This window comes from Oryctolagus cuniculus, chromosome 1 (assembly GCF_964237555.1).
Source record: "Oryctolagus cuniculus chromosome 1, mOryCun1.1, whole genome shotgun sequence".
Lineage (NCBI taxonomy): Eukaryota > Metazoa > Chordata > Mammalia > Lagomorpha > Leporidae > Oryctolagus > Oryctolagus cuniculus.
The window spans coordinates 74,189,535-74,210,096 of NC_091432.1; the positions used below are offsets into that span (position 1 = coordinate 74,189,535).

Here is a 20,562-nt window from a genome sequence, read left to right on the forward strand (position 1 = left end):
TAAAAGGAGTTCAGAAGATAAAATTGGGTGGACAGAAGTGACTGATAACAATGGCCTCAGGCTGGAATGAGATGGTATTAATAGCACAAGAAGGATTAGCTTTGGAATGACAGACACAGTACATTGCCTGGGGTGATCACTATTAACAGGTAGGAGTTCAGCTCCTACTTTCTCTTTGAGGTAGGAGGTCAGATGTAGTGATCTGAATATGCCCCAAATTTGGCTGTGCATTAGAATGTTAAGAGATTGTTCATCTCTGAAGAGTGCCATTTATTCTCATTCTAGGGCACTTCTAACATGGAGAGCTGTCAAAAATTCATGGGAAATATATATCATAAGGAAATTGGCTTTCAAAATATTTTTGCACTAAAACTAACCTTTTAATTCCATTTTTCTGTGAATTTTCTGAAGTATTTAAGATGCTACAGAGTTGATCTGGTAACTAATTCAGAAATCAACACCAGATTTTAGCCCCCAAAAATGTAAAAGTAATATTCAATATATAGCTCTGGAAGCTAGAGCTAGTAATCTGCACTGGAGGTGCGGCAAGGGAGGCTGAAGGAAACCCCAGGGAAGATGGAATGTTGTCTTTTGAATTAAGAGTTGGAGTTTGTGAGTACAAATAATAGTAATACTGTTTTTTTTTTTAATTCAGACATTTCATTATAACTGTTGCCATGGTTTAATTTTAGTGAAGTGTTATTCTCATATTTAAAACTTTCAACTTTGATGCCTGGAAAGTAATCATTTACAACTAAAAATAAGTTTTGGGGAAACAAATTACGCAGTGAAAATTAAAAACTCATCTAAGAGCCTAATCCAAAATACAGGATTCTAAATTCTCTTTGTTTTCCAGTTGGCTGGCCTTTTGCATCAAGTAAGTGTCCTGGTAGAGGTATATAAAAAATATTCAGGAAGATCTATGGAGAGATCTAACCTTGCCTATAAATGCAAAGATACAGCTGACTAAAAGGTAAACTGGAGGCAGAAATGGGAAATCAGGAGGGTAATGTCCAGAAAGGTCCTGAACTTCTCTAAAGAAGTGGGAAGTTCTCTTCTAATCTTAAATAGGGTCAGCTCTCTGAGATGAGGGCACTTTGAAGGACAGGTAGGGGCTGACTAAATAGATAAAAAGTATCCCTGGGGTGCTGATTTATGTAGGAATAACAAAGATATCTTGCTTATCCCCCAACTTTGGAAAAATGGAGAGGCAGAAGACTAGACATTTTCTCCGGCGCCGCGGCTCACTAGGCTAATCCTCCGCCTAGCGGCGCCGGCACACCGGGTTCTAGTCCCGGTTGGGGCGCCGGATTCTGTCCCGGTTGCCCCTCTTCCAGGCCAGCTCTCTGCTGTGGCCCGGGAGTGCAGTGGAGGATGGCCCAAGTGCTTGGGCCCTGCACCCCATTGGAGACCAGGAGAAGCACCTGGCTCCTGGCTCCTGCCATCGGATCAGCGCGGTGCGCCGGCCGCAGCGTGCTGGCCGCGGCGGCCATTGGAGGGTGAACCAATGGCAAAGGAAGACCTTTCTCTCTCTCTCTCACTGTCCACTCTGCCTGTCAAAAAAAAAAAAAAAAAAAAAGACTAGACATTTTTACTAACTGGAACCATAGCCTCCTACTCCACAAAGGATTCCTCTGAAATGCTGGATGCCCATTAGAGAAATTTCCTTCAGTCACTTACTTTGAAATCTTGTACAATCTGGCTTTTGCGTTTGACAATTAAAACAGCTCTCCTTAGTATTATCAATAAATCCTTAATGAAACCAGTGTATTTTTCTTAGCTTAATCTGTCCTGGCCTAATGCCAGCATTGTGCTGCAGTGGGTTAAGCCACTGCTTCAGTGTCCATTTGAGTCTTTTTTTTTTTTTTTTTAAAGTCAGAGTTACACAAAAAAGAGGCAGAGATAGACAGAGACAGAGAGAGGTCTGCCATTCACTGGTTCACTCCCCAAATGACTGCAACAGCCAGAGCTGAGCTGATCTGAAGCCAGGAGCCAGGAGCTTCTGGGCCTCCACACAGGGGCCCAAAGCACTTGGGCCATCTTCTACTGCCTTTCCAGGCCATAGCAGAGAGCTGGATGGGAAGAGGAGCAGCCAGGACTCGAACTGGCACTGGCTTCACCCCCATACCACAGTGCCAGCCCTTCCATTTGTCTTGGCTGCTCAGCTTCTCATCCAGTTTCCTGCTAATGGGCCAGAGAAGGCAGTGGAAGATGGCCCAAGTGCTTGTGCTCTTAGACCTGGATGGTGTTCCCCGCTCCTGGCTTCAGCCTGGCTCAGACCTGGTTATTGCTGCCCTCTGGTGAGTGAACCAGTTGGATGCATGATCCCTACCCTCCTCAACCCTGCTGCATTTCAAATAAATAAATCTTAAAAAAACTAACTTCTTTTACTTTATGCGACAATTCATGTTTTTCTTTATTTTTACTATGGATTAAAATTTTTCAATAATGCCAATATAAAAAAGTCTTACACCGGGGCCAGTGCCGTGGCTCACTTGTGTAATCCTCCCGCCTGCAGCATGCGCCGGCATCCCACATGGGCACCGGCTTCTAGTCCCGGTTGCTCCTCTTCCAGTCTAGTTCTCTGCTGTGGCCTGGGAGGGCAGTGGAGGATGGCCCGAGTGCTTGGGCCCCTGCACCCGCATGGGAGACCAGGAAGAAGCACCTGGCTCCTGGCTTCGCATTGGCGCAGTGCCGGCCGTGGCGGCCATTTGAGGAGTGAACCAAGGGAAGGAAGACCTCTCTCTCTCTCTCTCTCTCTCTCTAACTCCGTCAAATAATAATAAAAAAAAGTCTTACACCTACCTTCTATAAAGTACACAGAATTAACAACTCAAATTTATTTTCCAAATTAAAAATACTTTTATAAACTTTTAAAATTATATTGTTTTGTGCCTTTTTTTCATCACCTACATCTTAAAATTCTTTCCATGCTGATTAATGCATAGATCTGCATTTCTACTAGTATAATTTGTATTGTGTAAGTGTGGTATAATTTATTTAGCCATTATATTACTTATGACTATTATCAAATATTGTAGTGAGTGAATGAGCAAGTTATTTTGAAGATTTTACAACCAGATAGTATCTGGCTCATAGATATTGTATATTCAAAATTTTGACAGGTTTAGGGTTGTTTGGCTTCTGCCACCTTCATAGTTAAGAAGCACATTACTCTTCTTTATGCTTTGTTCATGGTGCCTTTTGTTGGGACCAAACTATTATGGGACATTCTCTTAACACTGCTAGTGTAAGGGCTTAAAAATAATTCACTTCTGATTTTTGAAATTTCCTTCGAACATGTACCCTTTTTGTAAATTTTTTTTTCTGTCAATTTGCTAATAGTATCTACTTATTGCTCTTTTCAAATATTAGCTATTATGATCAATTTTGGTTTTATTAACTTTTGCTTTTATTTTTAAATCCTTTTACATTTATTTTGGGACATTTTGGTTTTTGTACTTTCTGATTCTTCCTGTCATTCTTTTAGTTTATTCACTCCATATAACACAGCAAAGAAAATTTAAAGCCTTTACCATTCTTAATTGTGACTACAAGCACTGTACTACTTTGGAATCAGTCATAGTGGCTTCCAACTCCCCAACCCCTACTTGGGTGATCTTGGTCAAACCTGAGTTGTTTCTTTATCTGTAAAAATAAGAATACAGATTAAGTTCAAAACTATAAATCATTAAACATACAAACTTGCTCACCTTAATAATAAGTCTGAAAGACAAAAAAGCCTCAGGTGCCCTATTTCTGAAAATGAGATTGGGATGACTAATCACAACTTTTGACAGTTGAAAACTTATTTACATCTGTCTGACAATACATCAATCCACCCACTCAACCACATGACAGTTACTAATTCCTTCCCTTTGAGAGAATATTCGAGAAGTTAGAAATGCCAGGATCAATAAAATACAGTCCCTCCCACTCAGAAGCTCAATCTGCGAGAGGAATGAGAATCGACTGTTAACTAGGTAATTACTATAAAGTGTGATAAATGATCTAATAAAGGCTGTGGGAATTCAAACTTTGAGGAGCATGTGCAGAAGAATCAAATACCTACCTTGGAATCCTAATTCAGGTATTTACTACTCACTAGCTGTGTATCTTCAGGAAATTGTATCAATTTTTCTGTCTGTAGAAAGGAAGAGAAATGCCTATTCTGGCAAGTTATAAAAGGTTAAAAAAAAAAAAAAAAACTAAACAGCATTTAGGACAGCGCCAGATTGAGCACAGGAACTAAATAAATACAGTTATTATAAAAGGCTATGGGAGTTAAAGTCAATTTTCTGTACCTCATGAGAAGTAGATCAGGGGAATTTTCCAAATGTGTTCATGGAATCAAACTGAGGGGAAGGCTGGGTAGCTTCCTGGCAGGAAAAACAGCATACGCTAGGCACAGACTATGTTTCAAGGATCCCAGCATATCTTTCCTGAGGGAGAAAGAAGTGTGGTCAGGAAATAAGCGTAAAAACCTGATGAGCAGGAAGTCAAGGTGGGTGATGGCTCTGGAGGGCAGAGAATTCTGATTTCTGTATTCTCAGTTGTTAGCATAAAACCTGACCCATGTTTGCTGCAAACAGTGAATGGAACAATACATGTTAAGTAAAGGAGTCAGAAGGAAAGATTTGGACTAAGCTGAAACGTAGACCTTGCACGTTAAAGACCTGAAATCAGGAGACCGGGAGCGATCTGGACTCATACTGACTTTACAACTTACCTGCTGTTTGGCCTTGGAAAATTACTGCTATCTTCAGTCTCCTCACCTGTGAAATGGGGATAACACCTAAGCAGCGATTATCAAACAGCTTGGTAATATAAGTACTCAATAATGACAGCGGCTGCAACTGCTAACTTCCCCGGTGGTCTTCCCATTCTCGTGGAAGGACAGGGCAGGAACAGATTTTCTTCCAACCAGCGCGGAAGCATATCAGGTTTGCCAAGGACGAAAAGGCCCCGCCCGGCGCGCGCCGCACAGATCACCTATGCACACTGCAGTCGTGTGGCTCACTTGGGTCGCTGAAGGATGGAGGGCGCGATCGATGACAGTCCGGTCCACAGGCAGGCCTAGACAGGCTCGTGCGAACCGAAGCAGAAACTCACCGAAAACCAGGCCGCACTAGCACCCGACTCCTCCAGAGGCAAAGCCTTGGGGGGAGGGAAAAAAAAAAAAAAAAAAGTGAAAGGAAGCCGGAAGTGACGTGAAGCTGTGAGGACCTGGAAATGACAGCAGCACGCCGGAAGTTTACTCGTTTCCCAGGCGACGGCTCCAGGCAGCCGGAGTCGGGACGCTGGAAAGCGACCCGGAGGAGAGGGTACCCGCCGACGGCGGCCGCCGCGACAGCGATTCGCGGGGAGCAGTGTGCGAAGATGGCGGCCGCCGCACTAGCCACCAGGTTTGGAAGATAAATCGTCCCCAGGGCCGTCGCGGCGCCGAGTCTCAAGAAAGACTTAGAGAAGACCAGGGCTCCCGCAGCGACAGCGGGGAAAGAAAACGCGAAGACAAGGACTGCCGCTCCCGGGGCTCCACGGGGAGAGTAAGTGAGGACGTGGGCTTCTCCCGCAGGGACTCGAGAAGGGTGAGCGAAGACCTAGGCCACCGCCGCAGTGTCTCTCGCGAGAGAGTGCGGGGAGATGGCCTCCGCCGTCCCAGCAGCTCGCGGGAGAGAGTGAGGGGAGACCGGGGCTTCCGCAGCAGCGACGTGAATTTTAGTGAACCTGGCGGCCACCAAAGTAGCGACTCCGGGGAAACAGTCAGAGAAGATCGCGGCCCCCGTCCAGTTGGTGGCTGGGAGAGAATCGGTGAAGTCCGGAGTTCCCGGACCGGCGACTCCCGGCAGAAAGTCAGTGAGCACCGCACCCGCAGCCTCAGCGGCTCCTGGGAGGGAGGCAGTGTCGACGGCAGCCACAGCCTCAGTAGCTCTTGGGATGGAGTAAGTGAAGACCGCGGCTACGCGGCCAGCGACTCCTCCGGGGTGACCGTCAGCGAGGACGCCAGCCGCCGCCTCAGTGGCTTCTGGGAGAGAGAAAGTGAGGACGAAGGCTCCCGCACCAGGGGCTCTTGGGAGAGAACAGGGGAAGACGGCGGCGCCCGCGCTAGCGATTCCGAAGGGGACGGCCGCTCGCAGCGCAGTGCGTCGTGGGTGAGAGCCAGTGAGGACCGCCGCAGCAGCAGGGGCCTGGACTCCACCCCGCCCCAGAGTCCGAGGAGTTGCACCATGCCCACGGCGGCCAGCTCAGGCCCTTCTGCTTCTGCTTCTGCGCGGGAGACTGCAGGCTCCTGTGAGTCGGACCGTTGTGTTGCCCTGGTCTGTGTCGCACTCCTTCTCTGACTTCGGCCCCATCAGCCACGGTCCTGTCTGGCACACCGTGTTCTCAGCTGTCGCTCCTCCCTTTCCTCCCCTGTATTTGTTTTCAGTGTGTCCCGGAGCTGCACACCAGTCCTCTATCCTCCGTGAGCTCAGCTTTCCCCCTCTTTTCATCCGCACCATTCCTCTGAGGCTGCTGCTTTTTTTTTTTTCCAGTGAAGAGAAGTTTAATATGTATTCAAAATCAAATATGTAACATTGAAACACTCGACTGCACATGTACTGTATAAATATGAAGACAGGGAACAGAGTGTAGGCATTCATAACATACAGACTTTATTGCATTTTCCAACTTCATTAGAATGCTAGTGATCATGAAGAATAAGGCAGCGTACTGAGAATTAAAACTATGATTGATGATTCAGGCAAAGGAGAAAGTAGTAGCATATGCATTTGTAATTTTGTTTAAGGAATTTAGAGGACTATGAGGAACAAAGCAATCCATCAGAGCAGCCAACAGAAAGATGAAATTTGACCCAATAGCAGATATTCCTCCTCCTATATGAATTTGGATACATAAATTCTCCCCACTGAAACTTATATCTACCACTTGAAAATAGATGGAGAATTTAAAAATCGATTGAAATAGTACAGAAATAATATTTCTCAAGCTACAATTTGGAAACTGTTTTAAAGACATAAATGGTAAGGAATTAAGACAATGATGCTTTCTATCACTGGCTACTAGAACAGAAACCAGCACAATTAGAATGAATAAAAACAAACAGTATCAATAGGCAAAAGAGGAATGGCATTTAGTGAATTGTATATGCATGGAAAAGACCTATATATGTAAATATATCTAAATTATTGATATTGTCCTATGACATTTCCCTATATTCCCTGCCAGTACATTTGCACACACCATCCCCTAAGTTCCATAGTCTTTTCTTAAAGCTCTACTAGTTGCCTTTCACACTGCAGATGGATGTGCTTTCCACATGGAACAATCCCCTTCCTAGCGCATTAGGTAGTATGGTCCTTTTAGTCATTCTTACGGCATTATGCACATTATGTACAAATGTGCATTATGGCACTTGTCAGAGTTTTAACAGTGTCTGCTCATGATTGCATTCACACACTCAGAAACTATTACATAAGAGATTCCTAATAAAAGTTTAATAAATCAATGAGTAAATAAATGGTATGCTAGAAAGTGCTTCTGTTGTATCTCTTGCAAAGAAATTGTAAGACATCAGCTTTGTATAAAATGCCATGGGGATCATGTTGGGTTTATTTTTTTCCCCTCAAAGAAGCCTTTTATTTAATGAGTACAAATTTCATTAAGTCCAACTTTAAGAATATAGTGATTCTTCCCACTATACCGGCTCTCCTACCCATACTCCCATCCAACCACTTCCTCCCTCTTCCGTTCCCAGTTCGATTCTCCATTAAGATTCATTTTCAATTAACTTTGTACACAGAAGACCAACTCTATACTAAGTAAAGATTTCAACAGTTTGCGCACACATACACATACACACACACAACTGTTTGAGAACAAGTTTTACAGTTAATTCTCATAATACAATTCATTGAGGACAGAAGTCCTGCATGGGAAGTAAGTACACAGTGACTCCTACTGTTACTTAAAAATTAACACTCTTATGTATGACATCAGTGATAACCCGAGGTTCTTGACATGAGCTGCCAAGGCTATGAAAGCCTTTTGAATCCACAAACTCCATCAATATTTAGACAAGGCCATAAGCAAAGTGGAAGTTCTCTGCTCCCTTCAGAGAAAAGTACATCCTTCTTTGATGGTGCCTTCTTTTTTTTTTTTTCTCTATTTTTTTATTTTTTTGACAGGCAGAGTGGATAGTGAGAGAGAGAGACAGAGAGAGGTCTTCCTTTTGCCGTTGGTTCACCCTCCAATGGCCGCCGCGGCCGGTGCACTGTGGCCAGCGCACCGCGCTGATCCGATGGCAGGAGCCAGGTACTTCTCCTGGTCTCCCATGGGGTGCAGGGCCCAAGCACTTGGGCCATCCTCCACTGCACTCCCTGGCCACAGCAGAGAGCTGGCCTGGAAGAGTGCCAACCGGGAAAGAATCTGGCGCCCTGACCGGGACTAGAACCTGGTGTGCTGGCGCCGCAAGGCGGAGGATTAGCCTAGTGAGCCGCGGTGCTGGCCAATGGTGCCTTCTTTATACACTGGATTCTCTTTTACAGAGATCCATCATGTAGGACATTTTTTGTCACAGTGTCTTGGCTTTCAGTGCCTGAAATGTTCTCATGGGCTTTTCAGCCAGACCAGAATGCCTGAAAGGGCTAATTCTGAGGTCAGAGTGCTATTTATTTATTTATTATTAAAGATTTATTTATTTATTTGAAAGGCATAGTTACAGAGAGGTAGAGGCAGAGAGAGAGAAAAAGAGAGAGGTCTTCCATTCGCTGGTTCACTCTCCAATTGGCTGCAACGGCCAGAGCTGCGCTGATCCGAAGCCAGAAGCCAGGAACCAGGAGCATCTTCTGGGTCTCCCATGTGGATGCAGGGGCCCAAGGATTTGTGTCATCTTCTAATACTTTCCCAGGCCATAGCAGAGAGCTGGATCAGAAGTAGAACAGCCAGGATGCTAACTGGCGCCCATATAGGATGCTGGCACTGCAGGCGGCTACCTACTATGCCACAGTGCCGGCCCCCAGAGTGCTATTCAAAGTGATCATCATTCTATGAGTCTGCCATGTGGACTGCTTCCCATGTTGGCATGTTCTCTCCTTTTTAATTCTATCTATTATTATTGCCAGATACTTGATCTTATTTATATGAGCCCTTTAACACTTAATCCTATCTTTATCATCATATTAACAGTTAATATGGTCACTTTAACACTTAAAATGGCATTTTTACCATCCAGCTTAATGGGATTTGGGGTCCTATGGGAAGTTTTTAAACTGTACCCTTAGAAGTCCATAGGAATGTATGCAGAACTATACAGCTTTAAAGTTACAAACTTCTCCTCCCTCTCTTATTCCCACTCTTATTTTTTACTGAGATATTTTCAATTGATTTTACTACACTTGATTTTAGCCAAAAGGCTGAGACGCGATCAATTGATTTTATACACACAGATTAACTATATTAAGTAAAGAGTTCAACAAATAGTATGAAGGAAAAAAAAAAACTTCCTCAACTATTCAAGTCATTGCTTTTTGATGTGTTAATTTCACTTCTACAGATTTCCTTTTGGGTGCTCTATTAGTTATCACAGATCATGGAGAACATATGGTATTTGTCCCTTTGGGACTGGCTTATTTTAGTAAGTATGATGTTTTCCATCATCCATTTTGTTGCAAATGACCAGATTTTATTTATTTATTTATTTTTTTACTACTGTGTAGTATTCTACAGAGTACATATCCCATAATTTCTTTATCCAGTCTTCAGTTGACAGGCATTTCAGTTGACTCCATGCTTAGCTATTGTGAATTGAGCTGCAATAAGTATGGGGGTGCAGATAACTTTTATTTGCTGATTTCATTTCCCTTGGGTAAATTCCCAGGAGTGGGATGGCTGGGTAATATGGTAGGTCTACATTCAGATTTCTGAGTATCTCCAAACTATCTTCCATAGTGGCTTTACCAGTTTACATTCCTACCAGCAGTAAATTAGGGTGCCTTTTCCCCCCACATCCTCACTAGCATAGCATTTATTGTTTGTTGACTTCTGTATGAAAGCCATTCTAACTGGAGTGAGGTAAAACCTCATTGTGGTTTTGATTTGCATTTCCCTGATGGCTAGTGATCCTGAACATTTTTTCTTGTGTCTATTGGCCATTTGTTCTTTTGAAAAATGTCTGTTTAAGTCCTTTGCCTATTTCTTCACTGGTTTGTTTGTTTTGCTGTAGTGGAGTTTCTTGATCTTTTTATATATTCTGGTTATTAATCCTTTATCACTTGGATAGTTTGCAAATAATTTCTCCTACTCTGTCAGTTACTTCTTCACCTTCCTGAGCATTATTTTTGCAGTACAGAAGCTTCTCAATTTTATGGAATCCCATGTGTTAATTTTGGCTTTGATTGCCAGTGCCTCTGGGGTCTTTTCCAAGAACTCTTTGCCTGTGCCAATATCTTGCAAGGTTTCCCCAATGTTTTCTAATAATTTGATGGTATCAGATTGTAGAATAAGGTCTTTAATCCATTTTGAATGGATTTTTGTGTAAGGTATAAAGTAGGGGCCCTGCTTCATACATCTGCTTGTGGAAATCCAGTTTTCTCAGCACCATTTGTTGAAGAGACTGTCCTTATTCCAGGGATTGGTTTTAACTGGTTGGTCAAACATAAGTTGGTTGTAGATGCTTGGTATGATTTCTGGTGTTTCTATTCTGTTACATTGGTCTGTGCATCTGTTTTTGTACCAGAACAGGCAGGCTGTTTTGATTATAACTGCCCTGTAGAATATCTTGAAATCTGGTATTGTGATGCCTCTGGCTTTGTTTTTGTTGTATAAGATTGCTTTAGCTATTCGAGGTCTCCCATGTTTTGATATGTATTTCCTATAGAATTCCATATGTATTTCTGCATCATTTTTTCTAGATTGTAGAAGAATGTCTTTGGTATTTCAATTGGTATTACATTGAATCTGTAAATTGCTTTCAGAAGAATGGACATTTTGATGATATTGTTTCTTCCAATTCATGAACATGGAAGACTTTTCCATTTTTGGTGTCTTCTATTTCTTTCTTTAATGTTTTGTAATTCTCATTGTAGAGATCTTTGACATACTTGGTTAAATTTATTCCAAGGTATTTGATTTATTTGTAGCTGTTGTGGATGGGATTGATGTTAGAAGTTCTTTCTCAGCTGTTGCATTGTCTGTGTATATAAAGTCTGTTGATTTTTGTGCATTGATTTTGTATCCTGGTATTTTACCAAACTCTTCTATAAGTTCCAGTAATCTCTTGGTGGAGTCTTTTTGATCCCCTATATATAGAATCATGTCATCTGCAAATAGTGGTAGTTTGACTTCCTCCTTCCCAATTTGTATCCCTTTGATTTCTTTTTCTTGCCTAACGGCTCTGGTTAAATCTTCCAGGACTATATTGAATAGCAGTGGTGAGAGTGGACATCCTTGTCTGGTGCCGGATCTCAGTGGGGATGCTTCTAACTTTTCCCGATTAAATAGGACACTGGTGGTGCGTTTGTCATAAATTGCTTTGATTGTGTTGAGCAATGTTCCTTCTATACCCAATTTGCTTAGAGTTTTCATCATGAAAGCGTGTTGTATTTTATCAAATGCTTTCTTTGCATCTGTTGAGAGAATCATGGTTTTTGTTCTTCAGTTTGTTAATGTGATGTATTACATTGATTGGTTTGTGAATGTTGAGCCATCCTTGCATACCAGGGATAAATCCCTCTTGGTCTGGTTGAATGATTTTTCTGATGTGTTGTTGGATGTGATTGGCTAGAACTTTGTTGAGGATTTTTGTGTCTTATGTTCATCAGGTAAATTGAACTGTAATCTTTTTTTGGGTTTCAAAATTTAGATTATACTGGCTTCATACAAAGAATTTGGGAAGATTCACTCCTTTTCATTTGTTTTGAATAACTTTAGAAAAATTAGAGTTAGTTCTTCTTTAAATGTCTTAGAAATCAACAGTGAAACCATCCGGTCCTGGGCTTTGTTGGGAGGATCTTTATTATTGATTCAATTTCCATCTTGGTAATGGGTCTGTTTAGGTTTTCTGTGTCTCCGTAGCTCAATTTAGGTAGGTTGTGTGTGTCCAGGAATCTATCCATTTCTTCTAGGTTTCCCAATTTGTTGTCATACAGCTTTTTGTGGTAATTTCTGATGATTCTTTTTATTTTGTTAGTGTCTATTGTTACATTTACTTTTCCAACTCTAATTTTATTGATTTGGGTTTTCTCTCCTTTTTTGGTTAGTCAGGCCAATGGTCTGTCTAAAAAACTAGCTCATTGTTTTGCTGATCTTTTGTATTGTTTTTTTTTGTTTCAATTTTGTTGATTTCTTCTCTAATTTTAATTATTTCTTTTCTCCTACTAGTTTTGATTTTGGTTTACTGTTGTTTTTCTAGATCCTTGAGATGCATTGGTAGCTCATTTGTTTAGTGCCTTTCCTATTTCTTGACATAGACACCAATTGCTACAAACTTTCTTCTTATCACTGATTTTGCTGTATCCCATAAGTTTTGATCTGTTATATTGTCATCTTCATTTGTTTCCAGAAAGTTTTTTTATTTCTCTTCTTATTTCTTCTATGACCTACTGTTCATGGAAGGAATCTTTTCTTTATGTTTTACTGTGGAGAGTTTGACTACAATGTGTTGTGGTGAAGATCTTTTCTGGTCATGTTAGGAGTTCTTTGTGCTTCCTGTACTTGGATGTCCCTTTCTTTCTCCACATTAGGGAAATTTTCTTTTATTATTTCACTAAAAAGGCCTTCTAATCTTTTCTCTCTTTCCATGGCTTCAGGAAAGCCTAGAACCCATATGTTGGGTCATTTGATAGTATCATATAGATTCCCCAACAGTGTTTTTTAGTTTTCTAATTTCTTCTTCTTGTGTTTGGTCTGACTGTATAATTTCCCATGTTTTGTCTTCTAAGTTGGGTGTTCTTTCTTCTGTTTCACTGTTTCTGTTGTTAAGGCTTTCCACTTCATTCTTTATGTGTTCTATTCAATTCTTTATTTCTAAGATTTCATTTTGATTTCCTTTAAGATTTATTTTGTGGGAGAAATTTTCTTTCATGTCATGGATTTCATTAGTTCGTGCCTTTGCTTCTGATTACTTCTAAGTAATCCTATGATCAATTATTTGAATTCCATTTTTGGCATTTCTTCAATCTCATCATTTCACAATCTGGTATTGAAGTATTGTATGCTTTTGGGGGCATCATGTTGTCTTCCTTAATCTTTCTAGAGTTGGCACATTTGTTATTCAGTATTTGTGGAGATACTCGTTGGTTTCTTCTTTGTTTTTTTTCACTGTGGTGGCTTTTATTTGACTGTGCCTGAGAGGATTTGTGGAGTGTCTTCTTTCAGGGAATACCTAGAGGTGTGTGGTAGGTGTGGCCAATGTGCTCTGTTGTGCTCCAGGATGAAGAATGTGTCTGAGGTGACACACACAGCTTTGGCATTAAAATCTCCTCTCTCTCTAATCAGAGGAGAGCTTTGTTCTTGTTTGTTGGCACAGACTTACTGAGCTCCTCTCCCCAAGGGAAACCAGTGCCTAGGCGCTAGCCCCAGTGGGCATATTATTTGTCCACTCTGCCACAAGGAGCACACAAGGACTGTGCAGTCCTCAGTATAATCTCAGAAGATTCCCCAGCAATGTCCTTCACCAGATAACCAGGGAGCACTGATCATGTAGAGCCTCTCAAGGTAACTACCCAAAGTCCCAGTCACACCCTGAGTCCTCCCACACAGTCATGAGCACCTAGCCTCCTATCTGTTCTCCCCACCAGATTCAGGAGTCTCCACTTGGTGGTTGCTGGGCCTGCACACGAGCTGGCGTAGCAGTTACATATGTCCAAAATGGCGCCTGCTGTCTATCAGCTTTTACAGGATGCCCTTGTACGGTGATCAGGGAGAGAGAAAATGTGCTCCCCCTTTGTTTTTCCTCCTCTCGTTTGGCAGGTACACTATCCCCCATGGGCTCCAAGCCAGATTCTCTCTAGGCTTTTCCTGCAGCTTTTTCACCAGTGGTTTGGGCTGCTGCAGTCTGGTCTCACCTTACTCTCCAGCACTGGTGTGGAGGCTCTTGACTGCTGGAGTCCTGAGTTTTATGTTTTCTCGCCTGCCACTGTGTCCCTCCAGCTTGCATAGAGTTTCCTCTTCCCTCTCTGAGGCTTCTTAACCTGATTGATCTTTTAAGTTCTGTTTTGTCTTCTTTGTAGCATTTGACCCTGTGGTAATGACAGGAAGTCTTCTTTTTCTTTGTTGACTTGTCTTTCATCCTTTCCTTAAATGTTGCTTTTCCCCTGTGATGGTGCCATTCCCAGATCTATGTTATTCATTTTACCATCCATTAAATATTTATTGATTGCCTACTGTGTGCTGTCTTAAGGACTTATCAGTAAAGAGGACAGGTATATTACCTTCTGGTGGGGAAGATAAGTACTGAAGAAATAATGAATGATGTGATGAGTGTTATAAAAAGATAGTAGACTTCCATTGTTCCAGCACGGGCTGAGGATGGGTCAGGAAAACTTTCTGGGTTGGGTGTGTAGCCTATTGGTTCATGTTTCGGTTATGATACCTACATTCCACATCGGAATACCTGGATTAGATACTCCGCTCTGGCTCCTGACTCCATTTTCCTGCTAATGCAGACCCTGGCAACAGTGGTGGCTTAATTGATTGGGTTCTTACCACCATGTGGGAGACCTGGATTGAGTTCCTGGCTCCTGGCTTCCCTGCAGAGGGAACATTTGGGGAATAAACCAGCAAATCAGAGTGCTCACTGTCTGCCTGTCAAACAAATAAGTGAGTAACAATAATAAGGGAAAAAAAGCTTTCTAATTCTGAGGTGTACCCAACACTGAGATATGAATTCCACATGTCTTCTGGCCTGCAGAGTTGTACATACAACTTCCTCCACTTCCCAATCTGCCTTGGGCCCTTTAAGATCAGTGTGTCTAAAATGTAATTTTGTATCTGTTAATGTTGAGTGAGGGAGAGGTGGATGAATGAATGCCTTGGATGGAATGTGATGAGAAAAAAGGCCATAAATTATATGGAGCCAAATTATGAGAAGGCATAGACTGTCATACTGGAAGTATGTATAGACTTTGTTCACTGTGCTGGCAATGTTCAACCAGTAGAAATTTAGAGTAGGAACATGAAAGCATCAGGAAGGATAGTGTCCATTTGTATAGAGTGGATTGTGCATCATTTGTAGTTCTTGCTATACTAAAGGAGAAATCTAAGGTCTGAACTTTGGTATTAACATCATTAAGCCGGCGCCGCGGCTCACTAGGCTAATCCTCCACCTTGCGGCGCCAGCACACCAGGTTCTAGTCCTGGTCGGGGCGCCGGATTCTTTCCCGGTTGCCCTTCTTCCAGGCCAGCTCTCTGCTGTGGCCAGGGAGTGCAGTGGAGGATGGCCCAAGTGCTTGGGCCCTGCACCCCATGGGAGACCAGGAGAAGTACCTGGCTCCTGCCATCGGATCAGCGCGGTGCGCTGGCCGCAGTGCGCTGGCTGTGGCGGCCATTGGAGGGTGAACCAACAGCAAAAGGAAGATCTTTCTCTCTGTCTCTCTCACTGTCTACTCTGCCTGTCAAAAAAAAAAAAAAAAAAAAAAAAGAAAAAAATCATTAAATATTTATTGTTTGTGTGAACTCATGCATGTGGGCCTCTTTTGTGAGCCTTATTTGCTTCCTTTCCCATATGCATAAATCCTTTTAATTTTTAAAGGAATTTATTAATGCATTAGATTCTCAGGGTTACAGTAAATGCATAATAATTACTACAACACAGTTCTCATATTAATGTGATATTAATATGAAGAGAACAGATTCAATGTAGTTCATAGATACAAATTAAGAATACAATAATATACCCTTCTTTCTACATAGAACTTAATTGTTCTTCAAGGTCTTACTCAAATATTTCCTTCTCTGTGACATCTTCTTAATTTTACTTATACCTATACTCTCTGTTAGGTTTCTTTTTTAAGATTTATTTATTTATTTGAAAGGCAGAGTTCCAGAGAGAGAAGCAGAGACAGGGAGAGAGAGATCTTCCATCTGCTGGTTACTCCCAAATGGCCAGTGCTGGGTCAGGCTTTAGCCAGGAGCCAGGAGTTTCCTCTGGGTCTCCCATTTAGGTGGCAGGGGCCCAGGAACTTGAGCCATCTTCCACTGCTTCCCAGGCCGGGACTCGAACTGGCAAACACATGGTATGTCAGGACTGCTGCCCATGGCTTAGCCCACTGTGCCACAGTGCCGGCCCCTGCTGTCAGGTTTCTATTTTCATTGTATTTATCTAAATAGATTTATGATGTTAGGGCAAGGAAAATGTATTAAATCCATGTTTATTCTTTACTGTGTTTTCATAATGCCTGGTATATGATAGATACTAAGAGAGGAGCGTGTTGCTAAGGGTTGGTGTAAGATATGATCTCAGTGTTAGAAATGCTTTTTAACCCTTAAGAAATTAGTGTTTGGGCCGGTGTTGTGGCATAGTAGGTTAAGCCTCTGCCTGCAGCACCAGCATTCCATATGGGTACTGGTTTGTGTCCTGGCTGCTCTACTTCTGATCCTGTGCCCTGCTGATGGCCTGGGAAAATAGTGGAAGATGGCCCAAGTGCTTGGGCCCCAGCACCCATGTGGGAGACCCAGAAGTTCCTGGCTCCTGGCTCTGGCCTGGCCCAGCTCTGGCTGTTGCAGCCATTTGGGGAGTGAACCAGCATATGGAAGACCTCTCTCTGTGTCTCTCCCTCTCTCTGTCTGTGACTCTGCCTGTCAACTAAATGAATAAATCTTAAAAAAAATCAGTATTCTGATAATGGAGGGGACAGCCACACAGACAGTACAAAGTTACCAGAAGTGTTGTAAGTTGTTTTCAAAACAAATTGAGGTCAAGAATCATGCCTTTTTGTTTTATTTAGGGAATATTTCAGTTAAATAATTTTTTCCTTTCTCTAATAATTGGTTGTGCTTATATACCTTTATTGACTCTGGTTCACAATGCAGTTTGCCTGACAGCACCAAGAATACTTGGTGCTTGGAATATTAGATTATAAAATATAAAACACTAGAGTGTATGAACTAAAATTTGTGATCTGCCATTCTTAGTTTAGGATATAGTAGATAGATAAGAAAAATATTGATTAAAATGTGCATTTATGAGTTGAGGCTCTGGTAAAGTCTTTTCCATTGAGGATTAGGCATTTATTATGGGGAATGCACTGGGCATATTTCAAAAGGGTTACTTTTCCCTTTCAGCCTAGCAAAGACATGGTAATTTTTCTTTGGTTTCTGAAGGTAAAATCTTTGAAAGTGTAGGGGCTACAGAAGACTGGCCATAAGGAATTTCTCATCATAGGCTAGTACATTCTCAGCTCTGAGCAAATATTCAAAATTACCATATAAGTGCTGTTACTAGTTTTTGGCTCCAGCAACTTCTATAACCAGATGAGCTGAACTCAACTATTTTTGTCTGTATTTGAGGTGGCAGTTTGCCCTAAGACCTCAATTCTCTGGTGAGTGCAGAAGGAGTTGTTGATTTTTTGTTTCTGCACTGTTTTTCATGGAAGCGTAGAGTGTCAGTCTACATGACAAAACAGAAACCAGATGTCTGATTAAGATATTAATCACAAACATCTTTGTAGTAAATTATTTGGGAACATAACAGGATTTTGTGCTTGCTGTTGAATTATTGTTTTAGTCTCTTTCTTCCTCTCTTGTGCTTTTTTTTTTTACAGTTCAGTAATATATTTTAAGTAATTTGATTTTTTAACAGCTGCCAAGAAGAAGGTGCATTTTGGTAGTATACATGATGCAGTACGAGCTGGAGATGTGAAGCAGCTTTCAGAAATAGTGGAACGTGGAGCCAGCATTAATGAAGTTGATGTTCTCCATAAATTTACCCCTTTACATTGGGCAGCACATTCTGGAAGTTTGGAGGTAAGAAGCTATACACAGAGGCCGGTGTTGTGGCGCATTGGGTTAATGCCCTGGCCTGAAGCGCCGACATCCCTTATGGGCGCTGGTTTGAGACCCGGCTGCTCCACTTCCGACCCAGCTCTCTGCTTTGGCCTGGGAAAGCAGTACAAGATGGCCCAAGTCCTTGGGCCCCTGCACCCACTTGGGAGACCAGGAAGAAGCTCCTGGCTCCTGCCTTCGGTTCGGCACAATTCCAGCCATTGCGGCCAATTGGGGAGTGAACCATCGGATGGAAGACCTCTCTCCCTCTGCCTCGCCTCTCTTGTGTAACTCTGACTTTCAAATAAACAAATCTTTAAAAAACAAAAAGAAGCTATACGTATTATGAAACTGAGGCAAATTGACAGCAATTGTGGCTTTCAAATTTAGTGAACAGAGATGAATCTTATGCTAGATGCTGCAAATATTTTTCTTTTCGATGAATCTATAGTACTTGTGCCTTTTGCGTTATTCAGGCTTTATAGCAAATTATCTCAGAACTTAGTGTCATAAAATAACCATTTGTTTATGTTCATGAGTGAACCAAGAATTTTAATTTCAGGCATAGTTTATCTCTAGGTCGTAATTTCTAGGACTTCAGCTGGCAGATTCAAAAGGTGGAGCGTGAATCTTCTGAACACTTGTTTACTCAGATGGCTGATTGATGCTCACTGAATTGGGCACCTTAATTTCTTTCCATATGGGCCTTTTTGTGCGGTTTCTCCATATGGGCTGGTTTGCACTTCCTCACATTATTATGATGACTAGAGTCCAAAGACAGGCAGAGGTGATAACTTACATAGGATAGCATAATGAATACCTTTTCTAATGTTTTTACAATAGTTGTTACAAATTTTTAGAAAGGAAATTGAATATTATAGATGTATTTAAAGTCTGTGAGCATCCTAGGTGCCGTTTCTCACCTTCAAACTCCAGAGATAAATATTGTATGGACTTTGGAATTGTTTATTCCTGCTATGTTGTATACTGTTATCACATATGATTATGTAATTGTTTTCAATGACATACTTTATATAAATGACATCACATTATGTGTATCATTCTGTAGCTTGCTTTTGATTGTTTCAATTTTTTTGAGTTTTAACCATGTGGTTATATACACGTACTCTTGTTCATTTCTTTTAGTCATTTTAGAGTAGTTTATTCTCAGACTGGTACCAGAAATTATCCATTTTTCTGTTGATGGATATTTAATTGGTTTCAGTTTTTAGCTAGTACAAACAATGCTTAGTGAATATTTTTATTTAGGTCTTTTGGGCTCTGTACAAGGTCAACTGGAATTTTTGATTCAAGGTTTTATGTGAGAAGTCTTTTTTTTTTTTTTTTTAATTGATTTATTTATTTTGAAAGAGTTACAGAGAGGGAGAAACAAAGATTTTTCCATCTGCTGGTTGACTACCCAGATGACAGCAATGGCCAGCAGTTGGCCAGGCTGAAGCCAGGAGCCCTAAGCTTCATCTGGATCTTCCACATGGGTAGCAGGAGTCCAAACACTTGGGCCATCTTCTTCAGCTTTTCCCAGGCCATTAGCAGGGAGCTGGTTTGGAATTGGAGCAGCTAGGACTTGAACTGGTGCCTATATTGAGTGCTGGTGTCTCAGGCAGTGGCTTCACCTTCTATGCCACAACACTGGGAGAAGCTTGTTTTAACTACTGTGTTTCCCAGCCTGTAGGCTGCAAAGTCTATTCACAATACAGTCTCTTTTTCACCTGTGCCACATACACACACACACACAGATTGCTTTCTATGAACACGGTTCTCTGTGTAATTTCTGTTCTGTTGGATCTGTCTACTTCTTGTAACCAAATCTGGTCCACAGAATCTCCCTCTGCCAGTTTGTGAACCTCACAACTGCTAGTTTACACCCATTGTAAATAAGAAATTTTTGCTTAAGCCTTTCAGTGTATCCCTCTCATTTGGGAGAAATGTACTTTGGTGGTTCCTGGGTGAGTATTCTCTGTTGTTTCTGCCCACATCCCTGTTTGATTTGCATTTTGGTAGCTTTTTCATCTGTTTTGTGGTTGGAGGTACAGATGTCTCCTAGTTTCATAAAAGTAATTTTCTCTGTTTTTCCTCTACTATATTCAAATAGGACATCTTGATATTCTATTCATTTCATCTCCTTATGATACCCTTTCAGCCTTTCTGATCACTGCCACTTAGTTTCTTTTGGTTAATTCACCTTTCCATGTTCTTGATATCTCTGCCATCGACCTCTCTTCCCTACCTTATACTCTGTCCAGAAAGTCTTTTAGTCTTCCTTGGCTTTACTACTTCTACATTACTCATTTATTTGCTTTCTCTCCTGATTTCTGAATTATGCATTAAGTGCTTAATCAATAGCTCATGCATGTTTTGTTACTCAAATTCAGTTGGTCTAAAATTAAAGCCATTTTTTAAAAGATTTATTTTATTTATTTGAAAGATAGAGTTACAAGAGAGAGAGGTCTCTCTATCCGCTGGTTAACTCCCCAGATGGCCGCCAATCGACCGGGGAGCTGTTCCGATCTGAAAGCCAGGAGCTTCCTCCAGGTCTCCCCTCACGGGTGCAGGAGCCCAAGG

The 20,562-nt window shown here is 41.7% G+C and overlaps 1 protein-coding gene across 4 annotated transcripts in view; it reads left to right on the forward strand.

Annotated features, from left to right (window-relative positions):
* The first annotated feature begins 5,223 nt into the window (after positions 1–5,223).
* ANKRD42 (ankyrin repeat domain 42) overlaps positions 5,224–20,562 on the forward strand; it is a 70,433-nt gene continuing 55,094 nt past the window's right edge. For 2 of the 4 annotated variants that reach the window (XM_070076210.1, XM_070076214.1), the window contains exons 1-2: positions 5,241–6,291; positions 17,798–17,961. In XM_070076210.1, the coding sequence (XP_069932311.1) occupies positions 6,228–6,291; positions 17,798–17,961 (228 nt within the window). In that variant the 5' untranslated portion in view covers positions 5,241–6,227. Of the gene's footprint in view, positions 6,292–17,797; positions 17,962–20,562 lie in introns of all 4 variants that reach the window. The other 2 variants (XM_070076221.1, XM_070076226.1) reach the window with 2 other exon arrangements.